This window comes from Mytilus californianus, unplaced genomic scaffold (genome assembly GCF_021869535.1).
Source record: "Mytilus californianus isolate M0D057914Y unplaced genomic scaffold, xbMytCali1.0.p SCAF_13, whole genome shotgun sequence".
Classification (NCBI taxonomy): Eukaryota; Metazoa; Mollusca; class Bivalvia; order Mytilida; family Mytilidae; genus Mytilus; species Mytilus californianus.
The window spans coordinates 4,754,918-4,778,705 of record NW_026262615.1 but is presented as its reverse complement, the minus strand read 5'-3'; the positions used below and the strand labels follow the sequence as shown (position 1 = coordinate 4,778,705).

Sequence of the window (23,788 nt, the reverse complement as noted above, 5' to 3'; positions counted from 1 at the left end):
AAATTACATATGAAACTATTACATCCATTGGGTGACCAACTATACAATTTTGCTGGGAAGTCCTAGGTTTTTTCACTACTCTATTGCATTAAGGACATTTGTTTATGTGATTTTTAACATTGTTCATCATACATACAGTGCCAGTGAAATGAATTCCTTTAGACATTTTGATATTTCTATTACAGTTCAGAAATAAGATCACAGTCTTTCTAGATGCTCAATATTTAAAGGCAAGGGAATGATGAGAACCATTATTTTGTGCCAGATATTGCAGAAATAGTAAATTTATATCTGCTTTTCAAAGTTAAAGTCATATGAAACGAGTTTCTTGTAATTATAATGTTATCGAAATTACTAAACTAATGCATGCATATATACTAAAAAACGTTTTTTAAATTTACTACGAATCTATAACGTGTATTATTGACAAATAAATATTTCATTCAGTGATTGTTGATCGCAAGCTAATTAACTTTCAAGTTTGCTCCTGAAGTTTACTAAAAAGTGACATTTAACACAGAGCATGTGGAGCACATGAGAAATAAGTGAATTGATAGAGCCATGTGTTCCCATTTGTTAATTAAACTTTTTCTAAATATTTGTTCAATGTTTTGGTGTATTTATTTGTTCTTTTAGAATCAGATATCACTATTTACCTTCCAGTGCACGTTTGTTTACATTCTTTCATTTTTCTCTTGCACTTGTGCTGTGCAGTGGCCAAAGTTCTAACAAGAGGTCTCGTAGATAAGGTCACTGCATACGGAAAAATATCGGCAAATTTAATAGAGTACAGGAAGACAATAATTCAAAAGCAGTACATTTATGAAGATGTTGATAATATAAAGGATTTTCACTTGTTTTGTAGTAAAACTTTGCAATTCAATTATATAAAACATATTCAACTTATTTTTAAATTTGAAGTTTCATATGACTTTAAGTTAAGTCTGAAGCCCTAAGGCAAATACCTTAGCCAATCTATAAAACACTTTCAATATTGATTTCTGACAGATGGATGTCTCATGAAAATCAATGCTTTTTGATAGGTTTTTTTAATACTTTAGTATTTTTGAATTCAAGGAGCCAAAAATGTGGCCTTATCATACCTTCTCCTTTAGCAGCAACTGCCTTCAGAAATTTGTCATTCCATAAATTGTGTAAAATGAATTTAGTCAGGTGGAGCTGGTATCACATTACAAAAATACCATCATGGAATTCAGAAATCAAGTAAACAAAGAAAAATCAAAGTCAAAAACTTTTATTTTGTATGAAAATAGTTAACAAATTAACAAAAACATTTGCATCAGCTTTCAATAACATACCAAAAAGCTAATTTCTAACATGTTTTACATTTGATTTGAGCCACAATGCAATTAGGCAAATATAATTGGTTACTTTTTATGACTATACATGCAAAAAACCCTAAAACACAAACGTAAGTGAGTTATCTTTCCCTAACAGATTAAAATTATCTCCCTTTGTACCCAAGTGTTTTAGGGAAATTATTGCTTATCTTTTGAACAAGCTAATTTTGTAAAACAATACAATTAAAACATGCTAGCTTGTTAGTTTTTACAGTGATTAAGATTATAACACAATGTTGACTGCTGTACCCCAATTTTTGACATTTTTGCCTATTATGTCTGTTTGTTTTGTTCACACATTGTTATCAATATAATGGAATTTTATATGAGAGGTTAAGATAGCTATAAAACCAGGTTTAATCCATCATTTTCTACATAAGTAAAAATAATTGAATAAAAAAATATGCTTTAAAGGAAAAATAAACTATCAAGAGATTCTATAAACAGAGTTAATAGTTCCAAAACTTAAACAAATATTTCAAATGACAATTCATTTTACTTGTATAAAACAAGATTTCTGTCCTCATTTCCAAATATTAGTACATACATTAGGTTTAATTCAGCTTAAAACTACAACATTCTAATTACAAAACTGTTTATTTAAACATACTGCAAATTGACAATTTCATGCCTAAATCCTATAATAAGACAATGGAAAATAATGTAGATTAACTAAATTAAATGACAAAATTGTATCTTTATAAAAGATTCACCCAAATATTACCATAAAGAATTAAAATACAATTCTTCATTGTAACAAAGTTCATCGTTGTGTTTTTAATGTACAAAAACATTGCATTAACTTTACAGTATGAGGTTAAAGTTTTAAATAGGTGGATTCCCATATCTATTTATATATGTATTTATCCTGGGGGTGAAGACTTGATACCATATAGCAAAGCAGCAATACAAAAGTGTATTCACATGGTTTAGGTATGACTCAGCTTTGGAATAAAATTAACTGAAAATCTGAAAATACCGCTACATCCTTCATATAGTGCCATTTTCTGACAACTTTTAAAAAGTCCAGTTACTTTTGAAATACATTCTAAAAGGAAACTATCTAAAGTCAGTTATATAACTGAATAGATCATCCCCTTATGGTAACCTTACATGCTTTGATATGAAACAGACCTGAGATACAACATTTTATCATCTGAAAGGTGTGATTTATGCATGAAAACACTGCATAAACAGACCATTTTTGATTCTGTAAAAGTCATGCAATATATATCAATTTACCACAACTTTCTCCTTTTTGTAAAAAATATACAAATAAATGTCTTTAAAATAGCTTAAAACAATCACTATTGTATTTAGATAAACACGTATAAATCTCTGACAATACAGAACAGCCCATATAAATTTTTACAGTTATCTTTCTCCAATTTCGAAGTAATCTACCTTAGCAGGGCTTATTTGTTGGGAAGTTTTGGGGTCTCTCTGTCTGTAGTTATTAACAAACTTAATTTATGGAAACTTTCTTTGGTTTTTTTCTTAACTTTAGAAGACTTCGTTTATGTAAATTTTCATATCACTCAAGTTGTGTTTTTAGGGAAAAGTTTTTACAAAAATTACAAGGCTTGAAATAGGCAAAGTCTGATTGGTAAAACTCATAAATATGCCCTTAGGCCAAAAAGAACAACTTTTCTCTTCAATAAACATATGACAGTCCAAGATGTCCTATCGATTTTCTAATGATAATGATGTATAGATTACCATAGAAATCATGATTTTTCGAAATCATGATATTTAAAACCCAAAGACAATTATTAGATATGCAAAATTTTCTGTTCACCAGTTCTATCATGTTAAAAAATAATCGAATTTTCATAATCTTATAAACGTACACACAACATGATTTTCTTAAAAATCTGGGAGTGGTCCTAAATAACTGAACAATGAGATAGTAAGTCATGGTCAGTCTTTCACTGAATTTAAAGACATATCCATGTCCGAACAGAGAGATTATGGTAAGAACATCTGCTAAGGGAGATAACGTCTTTATCAGAAAAAAACAAGACAAAATACATTCGATGACAAAACTGTCAGTTTTAAACATCTAACTTCCTGTAGGATCCCACCATACAGTCTATAGCGTCTTCCTTCATCGTGGGTTTCTTTAACGTGCCATCTACCAGTCCGTATTTTGCTTCATTGTCAAAGTGTGCATCAAGCTTTAACAGTTCGTCCATCCATTCCTTCAAATAAATTCATCAACAATATTTAATTGCAATGAGAGCAAAAAATAAAGGCAAATCTGATGAATTAAGAAATACAGATTTTTGTCATATCCCCTCATGATACATATAAAATAAGAGTAAACAATTTTTTTGTTTACCCCTTTAAACAGGAACCTAAATTGAATTAACAGCTGTGTTAGAATAGCATGATAAACCAGTCTTCTGCATTTACTAAGTTTTTGCATTTTACAATATAACAATATTACAGCATTGACAGTCTCAGAATTGTCACATTTCTAATGAATGGAGTCAAGTTGTTCTGGAAAAACAGATCTAAAATTATCTTCAGTATACTAAACTAGAGGCTCTAAAGAGCCTGTCTCACCCACCTTGGGCTATGTGCAAATTTAACAAATGATACTATCCAACATTGTAGACAAAATAGAATTCATGATAAAAATCTCTGTTTTGTTGATTTTGTATAACTGATCATTTAGTCTGTTTAGTTTTTGCTTAAAACACAAAAGAGGGTTAAAAAATCCTCATTTAAGGGCAATCACTCCTATAAAGAGTGACAGACTACTAACTATATCAGCAAAATTTGACTTGTTAATAGATCTTGCCTTGCTGATCATTTCTGAGATTTAAAGTGTCTATTCATCTACTATAATTGTTATAATATAAGGCAAAATGCAAAAAAAATGGTAAAAATCGGTAAAGGGCAATTACTCTAATAAGGAGTTGTCGGATGATTTCCTTCATATTGTCTTAATTGTAGATCTTGTCTTGCTGATCATTTTTGCTTATTTAAGTTTCTATCTATCTATTATAATTGTTAAGATATAAGGTAAAAACGCAAAAAATTGGTAAAAATCGTCATCAAAGGGCAATAACTCTAATAAGGAGTTGACTGACGATTTTTCGACCTTGTTAGACTTATTTGTAGAATTTGTCTTGGTGATTATTTTAGCAATTTGAAGTTTCTCTCTATCTATCATAGTTTTCAAGATAACAGGTGAAAATGAAAAGAAAATGTTAAAATTTGTCATTTATGGGCAATAACTCCTATAATAAGTTGTCTGACAGTTTGATACATATGGACAATTGGTAGAGCTCAACATTCTGAAAATTTTTACTCATGTCAGAATTTCTTTATCTATAACGGTTTTCAAAATAATAGAAAAAACTTTTTACCCCTATGTTCTATTTTTAGCCATGTCGGCCATCTTGGTTTGCAGGCGGGGTCATTGGACACATTTTTAAAACTAGATACCCTAATGATGATTGTGGCCAAGTTTGGTTAAATTTGGTCCAATTGTTTCAGATTAGAAGATTTTTGTAAAAGTTAACGACGATGGATGACTGACGCCAAGTGATGAGAAAATTTCACTTAAGCCTTGGAAATTAACAACTATAGGTCACCTTATGGCCTTCAACAATGAGCAAAAGCCAAACCCCATAGTCAGCTTTAAAAGGCCCCGAAATGACAAATGTAAAACAATTCAAACAAGAAAACTAACGGCCTAATTTATGAACAAAATAATGAACGCAAAAAACAAATATGATACACAAAAGCAAACAACAACCACTGAATTACAGGCTCCTGACTTGGGACAGGCACATACAGAATGTGGTGGGTTTAAACATGTTAGCGGGCACCCAACCCTCCCCTTAATCCTTGGACAGTGGTGCAACAGAACAATACAAGAACTGTACAAAACAATAAACAAACAAAGCATATGACAAACAGCAACAAGATAAGTCTTGGACAAAAAATCTAAAAAGTGTCAAAATGCATTTGTGTTTTCATGAAATCAATAATGTGTGAAAATTATGTTAAGATTCCTTAGAGGAAACTTGTGATGTCATATAAACTTGCTTGGATTGTCAAACTTTTAACATTCAAATAAAATTGAGAATGGAAATGGGGAATGTGTCAAAGAGACAACAACCCGACCATAGAGCAGACAAGTTCCATAACTCTGGTATGTCATTAAAATAAAACTGGAATTTGCCTCCATGGAAATAATACTGTGCACAAATTTAGAAAATTGATCCCTTTAAGTAAAACCATTTTGACATATAATTGTAATTGTTAAACGTTTAAGAATATTGGTCTCCTAAAACTCTTAAAAAATAAATCTGAAAATCTACAACATCAAAAGGAAGCATGTTTTAATTATGTTAAACATTGTATAAACATTTTGCAGAGATCCAGGAATGATCTTAGAAATCCTGACATGGTTAAAGAGATAGCCAAAAATTTAAATAAAAAATAGGAATACAATTGGGTTTTTTCTATGAATTTTGCTCTGTTAAATTTATTCACAATGTTTTGAAATGGAATACAATGAAACTGTAAATCAATAGTTATTGAAACTGATACATTCATAAGGCCAAAAAATATAAATTTTGTTTCCTCCCTCCTGGTAGGCAGGTAGGTTAAATTGTATGATTTTTGTTTAATGTTTTACTATGACTATATCGGGAAATGTTCTGAACTTTAATAGAGTTCTATAATCTATAATTATCTATAATAAACCAAAAATGTCTGTATTTTAAAAAGCGTAACCACAAATATCCATACATTAAAATGTGTTTAGGTCAGCATGACAATTTAGGATAGGCAAGTGTTATGGAAACACAACAATTTTTTTTTGCTAAATGAATAATTCCGCCATTCATATCTAGATTAATTTAGCTTCTGCAACAAAATTAACATTTGAATGTTTATTATTTACCTTATTGGTATATTTTGGACCTTTCCCTCCAAAGTCTTCAGGAATATACTCTTCATCAATAAATTCTTTCAGTTCCTCAAATTTTTTACCATGGAAATGTAGCTAAAATATAATAATATCAGTTTATATTTAAGTGCCAGTCTTTATAAGAATCAGGCTATTTTGAAAAACATCAACACATGGCAGAAAAAAAAACCACTGACTTAACCATCCTATTTTGAAGTTACTCTCATCCTTAGTTAGAAAAGGTAGGTCTTTCGGTTCTAGGTGTCTGGTAATTCAAGAAATCTCTAGATAAATTTTGGTTAGAATGATAGCAATTTACAGAGTTAGCTCCCCTTAACTGTTAATTTCTAGTGCATTTCAACCAAATTATATATTGAATTACCAGAACAGGAAAAGGAAACGAATGTTATATTCGTGCAATATTATACATTTTGAACATAAACTAATGTCATCTTGAGTGGGTTCTTGTATGTCACGTTTTCACCATCTCCTGATTCTTAGGCAGATTAGCACTTGAATGTTCAACGAAGTACAAATGTTGTCTAGAATTGTATGAAAACTTTGAAAAGCCATGAAATCAAATATCCACAAAAAATACAATTTACCTACAATCCATGAAAATTGGTATCCACGAGTATAAATGAATCAACAGCATAACGTAAAGACCTGTTTGCTAGGAATTATTTTCATATTTTTCTTGTCCAAGATTCTAAATCTTATTAAATAGAGGATGCTGCTCCAGTATCCTAAATCTAAACTGAATATCAGTCATTGAAGCATAAATTGTAGGTCATTTTATTTGGGAGTCTGTCACAGTACCTTTTTTTCAGGATAACAGCAAAAAACTGCAAAAATTATATGTTTCCAGGGCAAGAAGTCCAAAACAGGGTCACAGATTTTTCATCAATTTTGAGGATAGATACATCTTGTCATGCTGATCCTTTTTGCAATTTACACTGTTAACCTAGCTCTTATAGTTTTCATGATAAAAGGCCACAACAGCTAAAAATTGAGAAAAAAAATTGATATTTCAGGGGCAAGAACTCGAAAACAGGTAGTTATAATTTTCTCCAATTTTCAGGGTGGATACATCCTGTCTATCTGATCATTTTTGCAATTTACGCTTTAATCTAGCTGCAAAAGTTTTCCAAACAATGGCATGGAAATGCCAAAAAAGTTGAAAATCAACATTTCAGGGGCAATAACTCCAGAACAGGGGGACAGATTTACCCAAAATTTTCAGAGTAGATAGATGTTGTGCTGACCATTTTTACTCTGTTAGTTATCTTTGATTTTTGTGATATTAGCAAAACTGTGGTTTTATCCCTGTATTTATTTTAGACATTGTCATGATTGTTGTAATGTTGGTTGATCAACCTGGACAAACAATCACAAACTTTGTTGTTGAAATCCTGTATATGAAACAGACAATGAACAACGGACGAAAGATGCAAAGTGATGGCAAAAAATTCACATGGCCCTTCTGGCCAGGTATTAAAGCTAATAAAATGTTAAAGCATACAATAAAATAACAATAATTTGTCGACACAGAGATAAGTCTTGCCTGTCGATGTAAAATTCTGAAAAAGACAATCTGTTGGACAGCAACATTGCTTATTAATTTAAAGTCGCTGGACCATGATCTAATGGGCAAGGCCTGAAAATTGTCGACAAACTGAGATGTACAGACAGTAATGTAACTTTATAGAAAATATCTTTGTCTATTGTAAGTAGTTCCTATCAATCTACTGATAGTAATGCAACTTCATACAAAATATCATTGATCTATCACAAGTTGATCCTATCAAACTATAAACTTAAGCAGAAAACTTTACATCGAAAACTGCTAATTAATTCAAAGTCACTAAACCATGACATAGGGGGCAGGGCCCTAAAATAGTTGTCAAACTGATATGTACTGATAGTAATGCAACTTTATATTAAATATCAATGATCAATCACAAGTAGTTCGTATCAAACTAACTTAAGCAGAAAACTTAACAATTGTTGATGCCATTGTTGCTGTTGCCGTCACCAGAAAAGCAATCCCTATGTCTCGCTTTCCGTGACTTTTGTCGCATGAGAAACAAAAACCAATAGAGAAAACTCATATAGACAGTACAAAATGTTTTGATCTGACACATGCAAAAATTTAAAATGACGATTGGCTGTTTAACATTAAATGGTCAAACATTTATAATGATGGTGACGATTGGCTGTTTAACATTAAATGGTCAAACATTAATAATGATGGTGACGATTGGCTGTTTAACATTAAATGGTCAAACATTTATAATGATGGTGATGATTGGCTGTTTAATATCAAATGGTCAAACATTGATAATAAAAATATTAATGGTGATGATTGGCTGTTTAATATTTGACATGCAATGGTCAAAAATTTATAAAAATAGAAAATGAAATATAAAAATAATAATTTATCTTACCCTAGAAACTGTTTTCTCCTTCATGAACTGTTTAACTATAGCAAACACATAGTCAAAGATGGCTGGTTCATTGAAGTAATGTATACCTTTAAATCTGGCTGGAAATGCATCCTAAAATTACAATAACACATCAATCTAACATTTAAATGTACCAATTCTCAAAGTTCTTAATTACAAGTGAAATCATCAGTGCCCCTTAACTTATCTTGAAGTTTTATAAATCCATGTGTTCAAATTCTATTAGTTGATTGATATAAGGGTAGTTGCCAATCAATCAATCAATCAAAATCTGACTTAATTAGCTTGTCGGTCTAGCATATAGTAACATGTTATTTTCACATATATGCATATATTTTTACTGTTGGAAGTTAAGCAGTAATCAATCAATCAATCAGGACCTCTAAAAAATTAGATTTAAAACAAGTGACAATCTTTAACAGGATAATGACTGCTAAATAATAGACAATGCTTTAAGGTTTGATACACCTAATCTTTCTCAATTTAGAGTTCTTTGATTCTGACTTTTGTTGCCACCTTGTCAGTGTATTTGTGCCAGGATACAATTATGAATTTTCAACCGATATCTGTATACCGACCCTTGGCCTTATATAGCTTTCTTTGTGGTATGAGTTTTGTTTATTAAAGGCTGTACAGTGACCTATAGCTGCTTACATCTATGTCATGTAGAATCTTGTGGATAGTTGTCTCATTGGCAATCATATCATATCTCCTTATTTTTATATTCATATCTATAAATTCTAAAATGTCTTTATACGAAAAGCACAAACCAATGTTAATCAATCATTAACATTTGTTGAATTTTGTTTATACTGTATACATAGAGTTAATAAAATGATACCACTGGATCCCTGACACAGTAGCTAGTCAACAATCTACGTAAAGGAGTACTCCACATTCACAGTAAATAGAGGCCAATTATAAAACTTTTAGGTCAAGGACACTAATATTATAATAAAATATAATAATGGTCATAATTTGGTCTTTTTCTACACTATGCAATTAAAAATACTATGGGTAAATACAAACATAAATTGAAATGTTTTTGGGCTAAAATGGGTTGTTTTTTTAAACTATTCACTGTGGACAAATTTCATCTACATATTTTTTTGGATGACTTTTTTATCTGCTATGATTAGCAAATGAGAAGAACTGTTTATGTATACTCATCAGACAGGACTAGTACCGTAAATCAACTTATTTTTTAGAGCCATTTATTTTCGCAACTTTCACGAGTAGAAAAATAACTGACTACGTAGAACTTGGATCTTTCCTTATTTAACTACATCAAGTAAATTTGAAAATCCTGACATTAAATTACTGTGAAATGGACAAGAAGGGGCTAAACGCGAAATAAAGTATCCACAAAAATGAGTTGGTTTACAGTATATTTCTACCTGAATTAAACCCATGATTCTACGAGCATACAGCGGTGAAATATTTTTTCCATGAGTCCATCCAAATCCGTCTAAATCCATAACCATTATAATACCATTAATCTGGGTTTCTTCATCCTACAAAAACAAAGGAATTTGTCTCACAAAAATAGAAATGCATAAAACAGCTGTTGGTACTCGAAATAGTCCTGATTTTTCAACTGACATCTATACAATGTATAACATTTATCAATACCACTTTACATTTATTTCTTTTCACTGATATAAATTGAAACCCTACTGTTTTGTTTTGTTTCCTCTGTCCATGTACTTTTTATGAGGATGACTGCTAAGCCATCCCAATAACCTTCTTTATAGCCATTAGTGCATGAATAGTTATAGGATTTAACACATTTTAAAGGTTATTGATGTATATGTAGACTAGGCTGAACCAGTTGGACTTTTATGTTAAGTTTTTGACAGCATCCATCTAGTTTATACATCAATAATTTAATTTTGGATGTAACACAACTTCTGATTGGCTGAAAGTTTTTTGTCTATTACTATTAGCTCACAGACACAATTTTATTATGTGACCATGGTATCATCAACGTTTTTTTCATGATTTACTCCTTAGAAATTAAATTTAGAATTAAATTAAAAGGAATGACTGTAATATGTTTTCTGTCTATTCGAAATAACCTAAAATTTGTGATGCACTTTAATTAAATATCCCCCAAAACAGGTTATTCAGTGTGCACCACATTTTTTAGGTTATTTCTTCATAGACAGAAAAAATATTATAGTCATTCCTTTAATAATGTATACAATTCTTGTAATTCTCAAACAAAACATTTGTTATTTTTTTAATTTAAATTTCACCATTCTTAGAATTCCAGAGATTCCATTCATGTGTATCCTGCATGACTATATCACAGAATTTACATAGGGAATGAATACATTATGGCAACATGGTTTATCCAAGTATAAACCAAGGAAAGAAATTCTGACAGACCAATCACATTCAAGTATTTGTAGATATGCAAATCATATCAGAGTTATTGTTAAATATTAGGTAACAAAGGTACCTCTATCAGTCTTGACATAGTCAGGAAATTGGTTCTGAATATATCATTAATACCAAAATTTGAAGGATTCCATTTACCTGAAAAAAGAAGGAAAGACATATTTTTTTTTAAGTGTCAGACAAATAATTATTGAACTTTCACATTCACACAATGATATATATTCTGCTACAAACTTAAAAACAGAGGATCTAAAATCTATTCAAGTGATTTTGGAACTTTTGTATTGTTTTTATAGATCAAAAATACAAAATGTTGACAGAGATATGTCTCGCCTTTATGTAATTTTGATAGAATAATGCAAATGTTGAAATTAAAATGTGTTGACGATTGTTCTTTATTTTATTTTATGCTCCAGAGTTGGTGGTTGATATGGTCTTTTGTACTATTGGATTATCTGTGTATTATTATAATTGTATACTAACCTGGCCTAAATATAATCACCCTTCGTCCCAGCTTGTCTCTTTGAGGAAGAACTCCAGTAACACCAGCCTCTAAAACATGTTTGACAGCAGCAGGACGCAGCCCCTCAAATAGTTCTGCATTGTCTACTTTCATTTTGAAATGTGTCATAATCAGATTAAATGCTCTCTCATAGTCAAATTTTTTGGCTCGTAAGAAACGTAATAGATAAGCGTCATCTGTGCGAATTCTTAAAGCTGAAATACAAAAGATAAAAAATATTGGTAATATAGTAAATACTCCCTGTAATTAATTTCACATATTACAATGTACTATAGGATTTGACTCAATATTATATGAAAAATTGTTTAGTCTAGATCTCCATTCTATAACATGACATACCTTTTTCCTTTTGAACCATTTCCCTCAGAGCCTGTATATCTCTACTTCTCCATTCTGGTTTTTCATTTAGTTCTTCTTGTGCTTTCTTCATAAGTTCTGGGCTCAGTGTACACACATACTCAGGATTTCCATTCTCAGCCATTTTGATGTCAAATTTGAATGTTTGTGTATGTAATTCAATGTCTCATAGTTCTGAAAAAAGAAAAAAACAGGATTTTAATCATTTTTATTTTTACAAATGTTATATTTTTAGCATGTCACACAAAGCACAGATTACAATTTTCAGTCCATTTAAATCTGTTTTTAAGAGTTGAAATTCATACAAAACTACATATTGACAAGTTACAAAGCAATTATAATTCCTTCCTTAAACATTTGTCAAACTAATTAAAACATTGATATCGTCTATATAATCTACCTTTATCATGTTTATAAATAACTTTCAAAATCAAAATTTCATCTATGAATTTAATTTAGTTTGTATCATTCAACTGTGACAAGTCCAATATATCTACAATAATAATTAGCCTTGTTACACAAGGCAAGGTACACATTCCAACAATTAGCTTTATCTATAGATCTTATAAATGTATAATAATGTATTGTTGGCCTACTATTGATGTTCCCTTTTACATGGATCCTGGTTATTTTTTAAACTCAAGTTTAATATGTGTCAGCAGCACAAAAAAGATAATTCTATAATATAACTACATGGTAGCATAAATCGTAACTATTTAAGAAAGTTCAAATCCACTAGTGGAATTTCAAAAGTGAAACCTGTCACACTGAAACCTGAGTCTATGGCACTAATCTGACAGTCAGGGGTACTACTTGTACAAGTAATCTTTATTTACTTGAAGAAGTAAATAAAATAAACTTATATAAGTTAATTATAATGTTTGAATAATCTCCCCTTAATTTTCTCAAAAATTTACTTGTAGAAGTAATTTTTTTTTACAATCTCACAAAAATTCTCAAGTTTTGAGATGTAAAAACATGCCTTTAACAATTTTTCTCAGGTTAGCTCATAATTTTTGATTAGAGTTCAATGTTTCATCTCATTAATTCAACAAAGAAACTGATTGCGCAAAGATCTTAAGTGTATTTGCACAAGGCCTTCAAAAATTGCCCCTTGGGGGCTTGTAAATGAGCAGTGTTCTGAAGATAACAGACAAATGAGATTTTCATTATCCATGAAATTACACTTAAATGATTAGTAAAGACATCTGCAAAGGACAGACAATCAAAAATTCTATTAGAGCAAAGAAGTCCTAAGAATTCAAGAAAAGAAGATAGGATGACTTTTTTACTTGTATAAGTAAAAAAATCTGAATGTCTAAGGGACATAACTAAGCCCAATTTTTTTTTACCTATCTAAGTAAATAAAATACACTTGTATAAGTATCCGACAAATTTACTTACATAAGTATATTAATATTTACTTCTTCAAGTAAATAAAAATTACTTGTACAAGTAGTACCCCTGACTGCCTGATTAGATTACAGATCCTGTGTCAAAGCTTTGCTTACAACGATCCAAAAACACTGTACGTTTTCTTCTGGTTACATAAGCCTATGAAATTTCAGCCTTTAAAACTTTTGAAGGTGTGTATCAATACAACAAAGCCAGAGGATCCAGAAATGTCCTAAAACAAAAAGTAGAGCAAATTTGTCAAATCCTTATAATCAAAATGTTGACACAGGATCTGTTATTATTTCAATCAGATTGTTATGAAACTGAAATAATTTCAGAATTGAAGGTTTTGTTAGGACTGTTTGGTTTTCCATTTACACAGATTTAATACAGAATATTAAATTGTATTCATCATGTTAAGTTGGATATCTAGCAGTTTTTAATATATCTGAATAAATGGGAGATTTGGGTTACAAAAGTCATCTGAAGGAAAAGAACTAAAAAAATTTATTCAGTCATATGTATGTAATGAAAAGTAACAAAAAGTCATGCATATAGAGGGCTAGAAATTAAACTTTCACAATAAAATCAACTGCATGTGATTTTTTCTTTTCAATGTGAACATTGGGGGTAATCTCCATACCCATTTTTATGTCAAATTTATAACTCCAAATATATATATATCATGTATATACCTGAATTTCATATGATCACCATGATCAAGCTTTATGTATAATTTTCACAAAACCATGTTTCTGATGTACCATGATGTACTATACATACACATTATTATCTATTTCCTACCTTGAAACAAATTGATGTATAACAATATGAAATTCAGATTCCTTCAAGTTGATAAATATGTCCTTACAAAATAAGTTCAAACTGTTACTAAGTAATATCTATGTATAGCTATATAAATACATGTATATATATATCATTATAAAACAATCATTATGAGGAAATTATTAATTGTCACATTAAAGGCAAAATTACCACAGCAAGATTTATTAGAGAACTATCTGTCCTGCAGGTTGTTGTTAGTTTTACAGGTGACTTGATAAGTGTAGGTGCAATTTACCTTAAATCCATGTATTAAACTCACTAATAATCGCAGGTGACAGATATGTACATGTATTTTTAAGCCAGACAACCAGACCAAAATTCTATCATATATATTACAACCATGACCAGATAACATGTTAAATATGGATTCTTATCTTACATGTATTACAATACCTTATTTGAAATAATAAAAATCCACCTTTTGAACTAAATTGTTAGTACACAGCAAACTAGAACATGAATTATGAGTATTTAAATTTGAATAAAGTCGATTGTGGGTTTTAAAACAACCAACTTGAAAATTCCACCTTTTGAACTAAATTATTTTTACACAGCTTAGTAAAGGAGTATTTAAATTTGAATAAAGTCGATTGCATGTTTTAAATAAACAAGAATAGAAATTTTGATCAAAACAGTTTAAAATTTTACTGCAAATATAATCTTCATTTCCTGGTATTCATGGTATTTGTACATACATTTCCTAAAATATGAATAAATAATCTTTTTAATACATTTTTATAAAGCTGACATATTTTCCTGCTTAAACATTGTTAAGATTTCCTTACATAATTTATAAACTTATCAGACTTTTTACCTTAATAGCTAGATCAACCAATGTGTCATAAACATGACCAGCTATATATATTTATATCAGGGGTTTTCGTCGTTCCTGTTATATTTAGAATTCTGGGGGAAAGTCACTGTCTAAAGTCAACAAAACTAAGTTAAGCTTTACGATGGTTTATATATAACTTCTTCAATAGTGCAATACATTAATTACAATAAAAGTTCAACGGTAATATTCCGAAAAGATAAAACAAATGGTAATTCCAATAAACACAATGAATGTCACTGTAAATGCACGGCGTCCGTACAGCTTGACCGCTGGTATCCAACTGACCATTTACATAGAAACGATCTAATATGAATTACGTAATCTTACTTAATCATAACTACATGTAATAATGAAATTTGTCACTTAATGATTCAAACAAATAATACAATTAAAAAAACATATATATGATAACAAGAAATGGACAATGCTAGGATTAAAATGGATTAACTTCTCAACATGTAAGATAACAATTTCGAGAACAATAGTCGCTTGCTTTTAGATAAAGTTTGAATTTCCACGAAATAAAACAAAGAGGAAAATATCGCTGTCACAAATACTAGTCACCTTAACATGATCTTAACTGCTTTAAACATGTTAAAGTAAAACAAAATGTTAGTTCAAATAAATGCAATTCGAATGAATTATCAGGGGCAGATCCAGGGGACTTAGAGCAGACTTTTACTCTCTAAATTCGAACATTCATGGGGTTTTTTTTGTGTACATTATTCTGATTTTTAATTACCCCCACCATTAGGGAAAATTTAAACTTTTGGATCTAAAACTTGCTTTTACCATGTTTACAATGTTTTCAGGAATGTATTTCAGATAGACAGTGACACATATTACAAAACAAAATACGATTAATTTCTATACAGCCTTAGCAATCATGCCGATAGAGAAAGAATTTAACTATATACGTATACATCATTGTACATATCTTTATATCTCCCTTTCCCCGAGAACTTAGCATAGATCATGCCATTAACTTGATCTTGCTTATGTGTAATACAAATGAAAATTTATATATAGTTCTATGATTACTGGTAAATATTATATATTGCTTAAATTGTATTATCAGAAAAAAAACCAAAAATACTTGCAGGAAAAAGATTTTACAACAGGTTGATCATACATGTATGTCATCCATAATATTATATGTATAAATAAAGTAAAAAATCTATATGATAGTCCTACCTTGAAACAAATTAAATGCCCAAAAGTGTCCTATCATTCAAAATTGTATTCCCATTACACACTATATATATGTGTTTGCATTTCAATCATCCATGGCCTAATGAAAACCATCAAAGTGTGTCAAAATCTTCTATTAAATGACAACACTATCATGACTACAGTAGTACTTGAGAGTAGATTTACCTTTTCAGGTGAACATTTAGTCCATTTCAAGCATTGTTACTTTTAAATTGAACCAGAAAGACCCTTTTTCTTTAATATAATATTTTCTTTATTCTCTATTCACTTATTAAGGTCTTTCCACTCCGTTAGGAAAGACCTTATTGTTTTTCTAATGTTTTTTCTTTTTTTTTTTCTTCCAACATTTTTTTGACATGCCCTCCCAACGTTTCTATTAAAGTTATCAAGACCAAATTTAAAGCACATATAGACCTCATCACACAGTATTACCAGATGACCCTGTTAAGGATTTCATCATCCCCTTTAGAAGTTATCTCCCTTTTATTGCATTTTTTCATTTGACAAAACCTTTTTGTACGCAAACAATTAACTAATGACAAGATTCATGGGATTTGAAACATTACATTTTCTTTGTCTTTTTATGGCAGGCAATATGATTGATTAATAGTTGGTTTTAGTCCAGTGGCAAATATTTCATGCATTTTCCATATAAGAATAAGTTAACAATTAATATACAATGTTTTACAGTAGAAATGTAGATGTGTCACTAACGTATTTACAATGTTCAATATTTACAAGGACAATCCCCACCCCAAATATATAATTGTAGTGTGAACGCAGTGGTTCAGATTAGAACGATAGAGATCGTTAGGATTAAAAATAATGTGAATGTTAACTGGTTTTATTTAGATCGATTCAAAAAATGCTAGTGTGAGCGGAGTTTTACTGCGCCTATGCCTTTCAGAAAGCTTTTATTTGTTGTATCCTAGAAAAATGCAAAAAAAAAATCTTTTTTATACATGGCCTTTATGATCTTTATGATTTGAATGTAGTATTTTGCTATAGTGTAACGGTAACAAGAAAAGATCAGTCAGAGATATAGCTCTATAGGGTTATTACAGAAAATAACTTGTGTGTGTTATTACAGATACTTTCATGAGTTGTCTACTCTTTATTCCTTTAATTTTCTAAATCTGCAATAACATATGTTTGTTATTTGTAAAATATATCAAAAATATTTTAATTTATAATAGGCTCTAGGGAACTCTTGAGACTTTGTGCAGAAACTAAATGCATAGTCTTGATAATTAATTTTCTAATTAAAAATTAATACTTTTTTTATTAACCATGATAAATCAATGAGACGAGGCTTTTAAGGGATAAAATTAGCTGTAATAACATAGCTTAGTTATTAAAGGAATGAAACCTATTATATGAGACACTTGGGACTTACTGGGAAGCTTCCCAGAACCTCATTACATGCTCTGGTCATTATTTCTTATAATAAATTAAAATACATTGTAATTAAGCATGATGTATGTCTGAGAAAATGTTTTTGAGTGATATAGAGAAGCTGTGATAACATCCTTAAGTTATTACAGGCATATTTTTTCTGTAATAACATATAGGTGTACTATGCAAAATTGGCAAACTATGAACTGTTATATCTTTCTATAGTTAAGTATACATAAAGACAATAGTAATATCAATAGAACTTGTATGCATTTTAACTAAACTAGTGATGAATATTGTCCCTTTGAAACATGTAACATACATATGTTATCACAGATCTTTGATTTTTTAGTCCACAATAACAAATGTATGTTATTTTTCTGTAATAACCCTATAGAGTTATATATCCCTGACTGAAGATGAAGGTACCGTATTGTTATTAATAATTGTATATATAATAATGCACGAAAATTAGAAACTTTCCAAGAATTTATGTCAACTGAAATCAACAACATGAATACTGTACATACTAAAAAGAAGTAAAATCATTATTTGGAAATAAATATTTTAGTTCAATAGAATGTTGTATTCTTACAAATAAACTTACTGGTAATATACTGATCGTAACTTACTGTGTCACCAGGAATGCCAACAATATTAATCATTCACTTATTCATCCTAAATAGCTACGTCTTTGTATAAATAGACCGGAAAGTTCCTGACACTTAACGCCAAATCTAATTATATTACCAACGGAGCTCCAAAGAGACTAGGGAGTGAAACAAACCAAAATACGACAAAGCTGTAAATACACAAGTAATAGCTATTTTAAAAAGCTTGTCGTCTCTTAGCTGATTTTTTTATTTTTTTGCATCCCAGCTCAATCTATTTAGAATAGTGTTGATAATGATATTGTAGTGTGGTAACGAGTTACAGAAGAAAACAGAAAAAAACAATAAAAATACACAGAACACTAAAAAAAAATGAGCAACGTTACATGAGGGTGGTAAAAGGGGGTGTTTGCACGGAAAAAACGTGAAATAAGACATAATTTCACGTTGAACGTGAAATAATTTCTGTCATGAACGTTGCACGAAAAATAAAGACTGTTGTGAACCTTTTGTGACTGAGTCACTGTCTTCTTGTATATATAAACTCTCTGTTTTACTTGTTATTCCCGATTTAGTATACACATTTATGATGTAAATGGTTTACGGCTTTTAAAAAAGTATTTCTTGACCCCTGCCAAGTATTTGAATTTTATTTGAAAAATATCGAGCACGCAAAATAAGCATTTGAAAATCACGATGCACGTAAAATTAAATAAGCAGAACACGTTGAACGAGGCACCTGTCTTGCACGACTGAACGTTAAATAAAAAAGTAAAAACACGTTGAACGTGAAATAAAAAACGGCGATCACGTTGCACGAAAATAACCCTTTACCACCCTCTTACATGATCTTACGAATACACTGCCGAAAAATCCGAAGGTGAAATTGTATATGGTCTCATTTCAGTGGTTGTCGTTTGTTCATGTCTGTCATATTTGGGTTTTTTTTTTCGGAAATTATTTTGTTATAATTTAGGCTGTTAGTTTTCTCGTTTGAATTGTTTCACACTTTTCATATCGGAGCATTTTATAGCCGACTGTGGGTTTTTCTCAGTGTTGAAGGCTGTTGTATGACATACAGTAAAGCAGTGGAATTTTCAACCTTTTCAAACTATTTTTCCCAATAATGATTGTAGGCTCATTTGAATCCATTTGTACTATTAGTTTAATTTTAATATCTGAAGATTTTCAAAATTTAAAAGAAGACTTACGGATAGACATAATACACTTTTACGGATTGTCTTATCGCTACCTAGTGTCGAGCGGCAAATTCAATATGCATCTTTAAGGACAATGACACGATGATAAGATATGACTTTACCCTGCTTTGTTGTTGACAGACACGATTGGTCGTGATTTTTACCTGCTAGGAAAAAACAAGGTTTGAAACGTTACGCAGAAAAACTTCCCATTCTTGTCAGTTCAAGTATTATATTATGAATGAACCGATCAGTCTTTGCACCTACATTTAAATGTCGTATGCTTAACAGATAGATAACACTTGCCAATTTTAAAATCTTTGGTTTAAACAAAATGTAGACCAACTGAACAATTCAACTGAAGTCAACCAATAATAAAATTAAATGAAGATCATAACCCATAAAATAACGTATTTTACTATGAAAAATCGATGACTGTGGTGATGGAAAATAATTATACACTGCACAATAAGTAGTTTCATATACAAAAAACAATTATACGTTGATGTGTCTACTGCATGGGATTTGTTTGGTGTACTTCGCTGATGTGTATACTTCATAGGAAATTTGTTTTAATTCGTTGCTGTGTCTTCTTCTTCTTCTTCCATATACTGCCCACATTCAACATGATGAATATTCTGGCAAGTTGCGCATGATTAAAAACAGGTTAAAAACAGGATAAAAACAAATTGTTCTGTTGATTTAGTTTGTGGTTTTGGTGACTTGAGACTTGAATATCTCAAGAGACTTTGCTGTGGCGGTATCTGGTGGCAGTTTGTTCCAATCCTTGACGGTGTTTATGAAGAAGGACCATTTCCTACAGTCTTTGGTGGCTGGCTGTAATAGGTAAGTATGTTGTCCTGTCCGGTTTGAGCTTCTTGTTGGTTTTTGTAGATATTTATTCTTGTCTATGGCTACAAGGTCGTTTGTTATTTTGTAACACATGATGAGTCGTGCTTCTTTTCGTCTTGTTTGTAAGCTTTTCCATCCTAATTCATTTATCATGTTGCTGACACTTGATCTATTTCTATGTCTGCTGGTTACATATCGTGCAGCTCTTCTTTGTACCTTTTCAATTTTATCTATGTGGTTTTGCTGGTACGGGTCCCATACTGTCGTGGCGTATTCCATTTGCGGTCTTACTAATATTTTATAGGCATGCTCTTTGATGGATTTTGAGCTAATGTGGAGGTTTCGATGTAGGAAACCAAGGCTTCGGCTGGCTTTTCCTGTGATGTTGTTTATATGTTCTCCCCAATCTAGATCATTTGCGATGGTGCAGCCTAGGTATTTAGTTGATGTTTCATGCACCAGAGTATGGCCGTGGAGTTTATAGTCCCACTTGGTTGGCTTTTTCTTTTTTGTAACAGTGAGGACACTACATTTTTCAGGATGGAACTCCATTTTCCAGAGTTCTTCCCATTTTGCCAGTTTGTCCAGGTCTTCTTGGAGTTTATGGCAGTCGCTGTCTGATGAAATTGTCAAATAGACCACAGTATCGTCCGCAAACAGTCTCACTGTGGAGTGTAAGCCTTCTGGTAGGTCGTTGATGTAGAACAGAAAAAGACTGGGTCCTAATACTGATCCTTGCGGTACTCCGGATTCTACTTTTACTTTGTCAGATGTTTCGCCTTCAACAACTACTACCTGGGTTCTATTGGTGAGAAATTCCTTTATCCATTTGTTTGTTTTACTTCGGATGCCATAATGGTGTAATTTATGGAGGAGTAAGCTGTGGGACACCTTATCAAAAGCTTTTGAAAAGTCAAGTATTAGCAGATCTGATTGTTTTCCGTTTTCCAGGTTTTTTGTGATGTCATCGATACATTCAAGGAGTTGTGTTTCACATGATCTTTTACTTCTGAAGCCGTGTTGTAATGGGTATAGTATGTTATTTACCTCTGCATGTTTCATGATGTTACTGGTGACTATGTGTTCTATTATTTTGCAGCAAATACATGTTAGGGATATTGGCCTATAGTTAGCTGCTATGTATTTCTGGCCTTTCTTATATGCCGGAGTGACATTTGCAGTTCGCCAGTCATCGGGTATCTTTCCTTCCTCCATTGAAAAATTGTATATGATGGTTAAGATTGGAGCAATTTCACTGGCTAGTTCTTTCAGAATCATTGGCTTGATGTTGTCTGGTCCAGCAGCCTTGTGTGGTTTTAGATTTTTCAGCTGTTTTTCCACTCCATTAATTGTGATGATTATTTGTTCGCTGTCTGGATAATTTTCTGGTAGATCTGACATGAGTTTTTTCTTTTCAAAATCTCGTTTACTGATTGGACATGCAGCAGAGAAGACTGATTGAAATTGATCATTTAGAATATTTGCTTTATTTATTGGGTCAGTTTCTAATTTCCCATTTCTTCTAAGTGGTGCTACTCCATTTTTATCACTTTTCTTGTGTTTGATATAGGTCCAGAATCTTTTTGTTGGTGAACGGATGTCCTCGTTATCTTCTGGAGTTATTATGTCTTCTATATACTTCCAATAGGCTTGTCTTGATTTTCTTTGGATGGTTTGTTTCAGTTGTTTAAATCTTTTAACATCAGTAGCATGGTTTGATTTCTTTTTCTTTTTATAAGCTCGGTCTCTTCGTCTCATAAGTTTTTTGATTTCCTGGGTTATCCATGGGTTTTTGTCCTTAGTCTTGCATACTTTGGAAGGTATATGCTGGTTAGTACTGCTTTCTAGGTCTTCTTTGAACATGTTCCAGAGTATATTGATGTTTGTCTTCTTGTTCAGGCTTTCTTTTTGAATTTTGATATAAAGCAAATTCATATCCTCTTTTATGCTGTCCCATTTAGCTCTTCTATACAGTTGGATTTTTCTTGGCTTTTGTTTGTTTGTCATTGGATTGGTGTTCATTTCTGCATACACAATATCATGGTCTGAAATTCCTGGAATGACATCAAGTCTCATCAGTTTACTAGGACAGTTGGTTATAAGAAGGTCCAAAGTGTTTTTATTTCTAGTTGGCTCTTGTACTAATTGAGTTAATCCATTGTCATCAAGAATATCTGTAAGCTGGTAATGTTGTTCTGCATGTTGAGTTCCTTGGCGGACTGTTTTGTGTATGGGGTATGTCTGATGTACTTCGTTGATGTGTCCATAGTATGCCATTTGTTTAGTATGCTATATATGTTGAGGTGTGTTGTGAATTGAATTTATCTGGTGTACCATGTTGATGTGTCTAGGGCATGGGATTTGTCTGGTGTACCATGTTGATGTGTCTAGTGCATGGGAGTTGTCTGGTGTACTATGTTAATGTGTCTAGGGCATTGGAAATGTCTGGTGTATTTTGCTGACGTGTCTAGTGCATGGGTTTTGTCAGGTGTACTATTTTGATGTGTCAAGGGCATGTGATTTGTCTGGTGTACTTTGTTGACGTGTCAAGTGCATGGGTTTTGTCTGGTGTACCATGATGATGTGTCTAGTGCATGGGAGTTGTCTGGTGTACTATGTTGATGTGTATAGTGCATAGGAGTTGTATGGTGTGCCATGTTGATGTGTCTAGTGCATGTGAGTTGTCTTATGTATTTGTTGATGTGTCTAGTGCATGGGAATTGTTTGGTGTATTATGTTGATGTGTCTAGGGCATAAGAGTTGTCTGGTGTACCATATTGATGTGTATAGTGCATAGGAGTTGTATGGTGTACCATGTTGATGTGTCTAGTGCATGTGAGTTGTCTGATGTATTTGTTGATGTGTCTAGTGCATGGGAGTTGTTTGGTGTATTATTTTGATGTGTCTAGGGCATAAGAGTTGTCTGGTGTACCATGTTGATGTGTATAGTGAATGGGAGTTTTCTGGTGTACTATGTTGATCTTTATAGTGCAAGGGTTTTGTCTGGTGTACCATGTTGATGTGTCTAGGGCATAGGATTTATCTGGTGTACCATGTTGATGTGTCTAGTGCATGGGAGATGTCTGGTGTACTATGTTGATGTGTCTAGCGTGTGGGATTTGTCTGGTGTACTTTGTGGAATTGTATAGTATATGGGAGTTGTCTGGTGTACCATGTTGATGTGTCTAGTGCATGGGAGTTGTCTGGTGTACTATGTTGATGTGTCTAGTGCATGGGAATTGTCTTGTGTATTTGTTGGTCTGTAGTGCATTGGAGTTGACTGGTGTACTATGTTGATGTGTCTAGTGCTTGGGATTTGTCTGGTTTACTATGCTGATGTGTTCAGTTTATGGGATTTGTCTTGTGTACTATGTTGATGTGTATAGTGCATTGGAGTGTCTGGT

At 31.6% G+C, this 23,788-nt stretch overlaps 1 protein-coding gene across 7 annotated transcripts; it reads right to left on the bottom strand.

The window, feature by feature from the left end:
- Positions 1 to 1,239: 1,239 nt before the first annotated feature.
- LOC127723038 (alpha-tocopherol transfer protein-like) lies at positions 1,240 to 18,501 on the bottom strand. 7 transcript variants are annotated; one of them, XM_052229471.1, is made up of 9 exons: positions 14,674 to 14,801; positions 13,551 to 13,666; positions 12,022 to 12,213; positions 11,643 to 11,876; positions 11,221 to 11,297; positions 10,154 to 10,270; positions 8,739 to 8,849; positions 6,286 to 6,387; positions 1,240 to 3,562 (listed from the first exon to the last, which is right to left on the bottom strand). In XM_052229471.1, exons 3-9 carry the CDS (start codon positions 12,161 to 12,163, stop codon positions 3,416 to 3,418), a joined length of 930 nt encoding a protein of 309 aa, XP_052085431.1. In that variant the 5' UTR covers positions 12,164 to 12,213; positions 13,551 to 13,666; positions 14,674 to 14,801; the 3' UTR covers positions 1,240 to 3,415. The 7 variants fall into 7 exon arrangements, with proteins under 7 accessions (XP_052085431.1, XP_052085427.1, XP_052085428.1 ...); XM_052229467.1 differs by lacking the exons at positions 13,551 to 13,666; positions 14,674 to 14,801 and adding an exon at positions 18,355 to 18,501; XM_052229468.1 differs by lacking the exons at positions 13,551 to 13,666; positions 14,674 to 14,801 and adding an exon at positions 18,330 to 18,499.
- Positions 18,502 to 23,788: the final 5,287 nt, after the last annotated feature.

Bases quoted from the DNA above. Each gene is read 5' to 3' on its own strand.
- LOC127723038 (XM_052229467.1), bottom strand. From the start codon at position 12,163: ATGGCTGAGAATGGAAATCCTGAGTATGTGTGTACACTGAGCCCAGAA. The intron at 11,298-11,642 runs GTTAGTATACAA...TTCTTTTTTCAG, and splicing joins GGTGATTATATTTAGGCCAG to GTAAATGGAATCCTTCAAAT. The intron at 10,271-11,220 runs GTACCTTTGTTA...TTGTTTTTGTAG, and splicing joins CTATGTCAAGACTGATAGAG to GATGAAGAAACCCAGATTAA.